The following is a 2,190-nucleotide window of genomic DNA, read 5'->3' as shown; positions in this document are numbered from 1 at the left end:
TAAAGGAGATATCCCTATGGTGACAAAGAAAGGGGCACCATCTTTTATCTTCCGTTGATTAAACCCACCCCCCTCATTTCTCTTCTGTCTCAGTACATGCTCAGTTATGGGGTTGGCAAGGAGGTCTACAAACAGGTGAACACTAGACTTCTGTACAGACTTATTAAGAAAATTATCAATCAATCAATGATGTGCATGTGTGTGTATGTGTGTTTGTTTGTGTGTGTGTGTTTGTTTGTCTGTGTGTGTGTGATTGAAACGTCTAGTATGTCCCTAGCACGTCTGTAACGTCTCTCTCTCTCTCTCTCTCCGTCTCACAGACATGCTCCTCCATCCTCATGGCTTCCTCTCCATGGCCGATGACATCATAGTGGGGATCTTGTTCCGGTTTGCGTCCCTGTCTGAGCAGCCAGTTCTTCACTGGCCTGCCGTCCTAACGGTCACCTGGCTACATAGTTCTGAAGCTGTGCCCACAGACCATAACAAGCACATTTGCTGTATGGAAATATGGTATAAAGCCTGATTTACATTGAGCTGCTGTGTACAGGAAGTCACAGATTCAAAACACAACAAAATATGTACAGTAAGGGTTATGGTTCACCTAACGATAACAGAAATGTATGTGAGAGACTGGGGGAAATTCTACTGATGTAACTGAAATGGAATGGAGCCAGACATGTTCTTCTCTCAAAACCAACCTGCTATTTCAGTGGTAGAAGTTTAACTTGGTTATTATCATTTGTACTAGCTTTCTATAGTGAGCACTAACAGTGGTAGCACTAGCAGACCAGATGCCTCAGAAGTCTGGGAAGTCATACTAATAATGACCACACACAGCAGACCCAGTAAAAGGGTTAGAGCAAATTCATAGGCTACACTTGCCATTCGGATGAGTTATCAAGAATTCAGATTTTATTGTCTACCAACTATGATACAACAAACACATTTCCAATAGAGTTTCATTCAATATGAGCTACATTCATTTATAGTAGGCTACAGTTAATTATTCTTAATTAGAAAGCGAGAGTGTGTGTGTGAGCGAGAGAGAGAGAGAGAGAGGATGGAGACAGGACAGGGAGACTGTTCAGAGTAGAGAGAGAGAGAGGGAGAGAGAGAGCATGAGGATGGAGACAGGACAGGGAGACTGTGTTCTGGTTACATGGAAATGATTGAAAAAGCAGCAAATATTAATGGTTAAGACAAAATAATGGCATCACAGCAGCCCAATGTTAATGTACAGACTCCTGTTCCATGTTCACTCTGGTGTGTTCAGAGTAAAGAGAGAGAACATGAGGATGGCAACAGCATAAATACATTTGAGGTCTGTGATTTTTTAAAACATTTTTATTAGTGCATTTCTGCTTTGTTGGGATAGGATAGTGAAGATGGACAGGACATGTGTGTGTATGTGTGTGAGAGAGAGGGGGGGGGGGAGAGAGAGAGAGAGAGAGAAGGAAATGTGTGTGTGTGTGATAGAGAGAGAGAGGACATGTGACACAGGGCTCGGGCTGGATTGGAACCCAGGCCACTGCGGTAAGGGCCTTTATGCTACGCGCTGTAACCCCATGAGCCACCGGGGCGCCCCGGTGTTAGTTCATATTTTAGGCTACTTAAGAATGACAGGAAATTCGTTTTCAAATGTTGATTCTTTTCCGGGTGGAGAGGGGGGCAGATTTGGTCCCCCCAATGTTGACTCCATGGTTACGGCCTGGCTAAGCAGAGAATGGGTGTTCTGTAAAAATGTTCTCACAAACCCACATCCACACATGTCCTGGTTCCACTGGTGTCAGACATGAAATAACGAAGATACGATTTTAATTTCTCTCTTACTGTACATATCTCAAAACGTTTTTTACATCTCGCATACAATCTCAATTAAACAGAGAGAGCTATGTTTGCTTGGCTTGTTGTTTCTAGCACTAGAACCGACCATACAGGTTTTGATGCTTACATGACTGTAGGCGTTTAACATATTGGTCTGCTCCCTCATAGCCTGGCCATTTTCATTATACATACCATCTAGTTTATAATAATAATAATTATTATTATTATTATTATTGGAATGCTTCACGATTGGCCTATCCTCAAAAACAGCTAACACAACAAAACCAAGTTCTGAAGGACTTAATTGGGGTCAAATAGGAGCCAGCAGAGAATATTGTCTGTTGATAGCAGGTTATAGCATGCATC

General features: G+C 42.5%; 1 protein-coding gene across 1 annotated transcript in view; it reads left to right on the top strand.

Moving 5' to 3' along the window:
- Positions 1–2,183: 2,183 nt before the first annotated feature.
- LOC311326234 (GTPase IMAP family member 8-like) overlaps positions 2,184–2,190 on the top strand; it is a gene marked incomplete at both ends in the record, with an annotated part of 5,986 nt that continues 5,979 nt past the window's right edge. The window contains one exon of the mRNA XM_084459105.1: positions 2,184–2,190. This exon is cut by the window's right edge and continues 15 nt beyond it. Within this exon, the coding sequence (XP_084315231.1) occupies positions 2,184–2,190 (7 nt within the window).

This window comes from Borostomias antarcticus (assembly GCF_949987555.1).
Source record: "Borostomias antarcticus genome assembly, chromosome: 1".
Classification (NCBI taxonomy): Eukaryota; Metazoa; Chordata; class Actinopteri; order Stomiiformes; family Stomiidae; genus Borostomias; species Borostomias antarcticus.
This window is presented reverse-complemented; position numbering and strand designations above follow the sequence as displayed.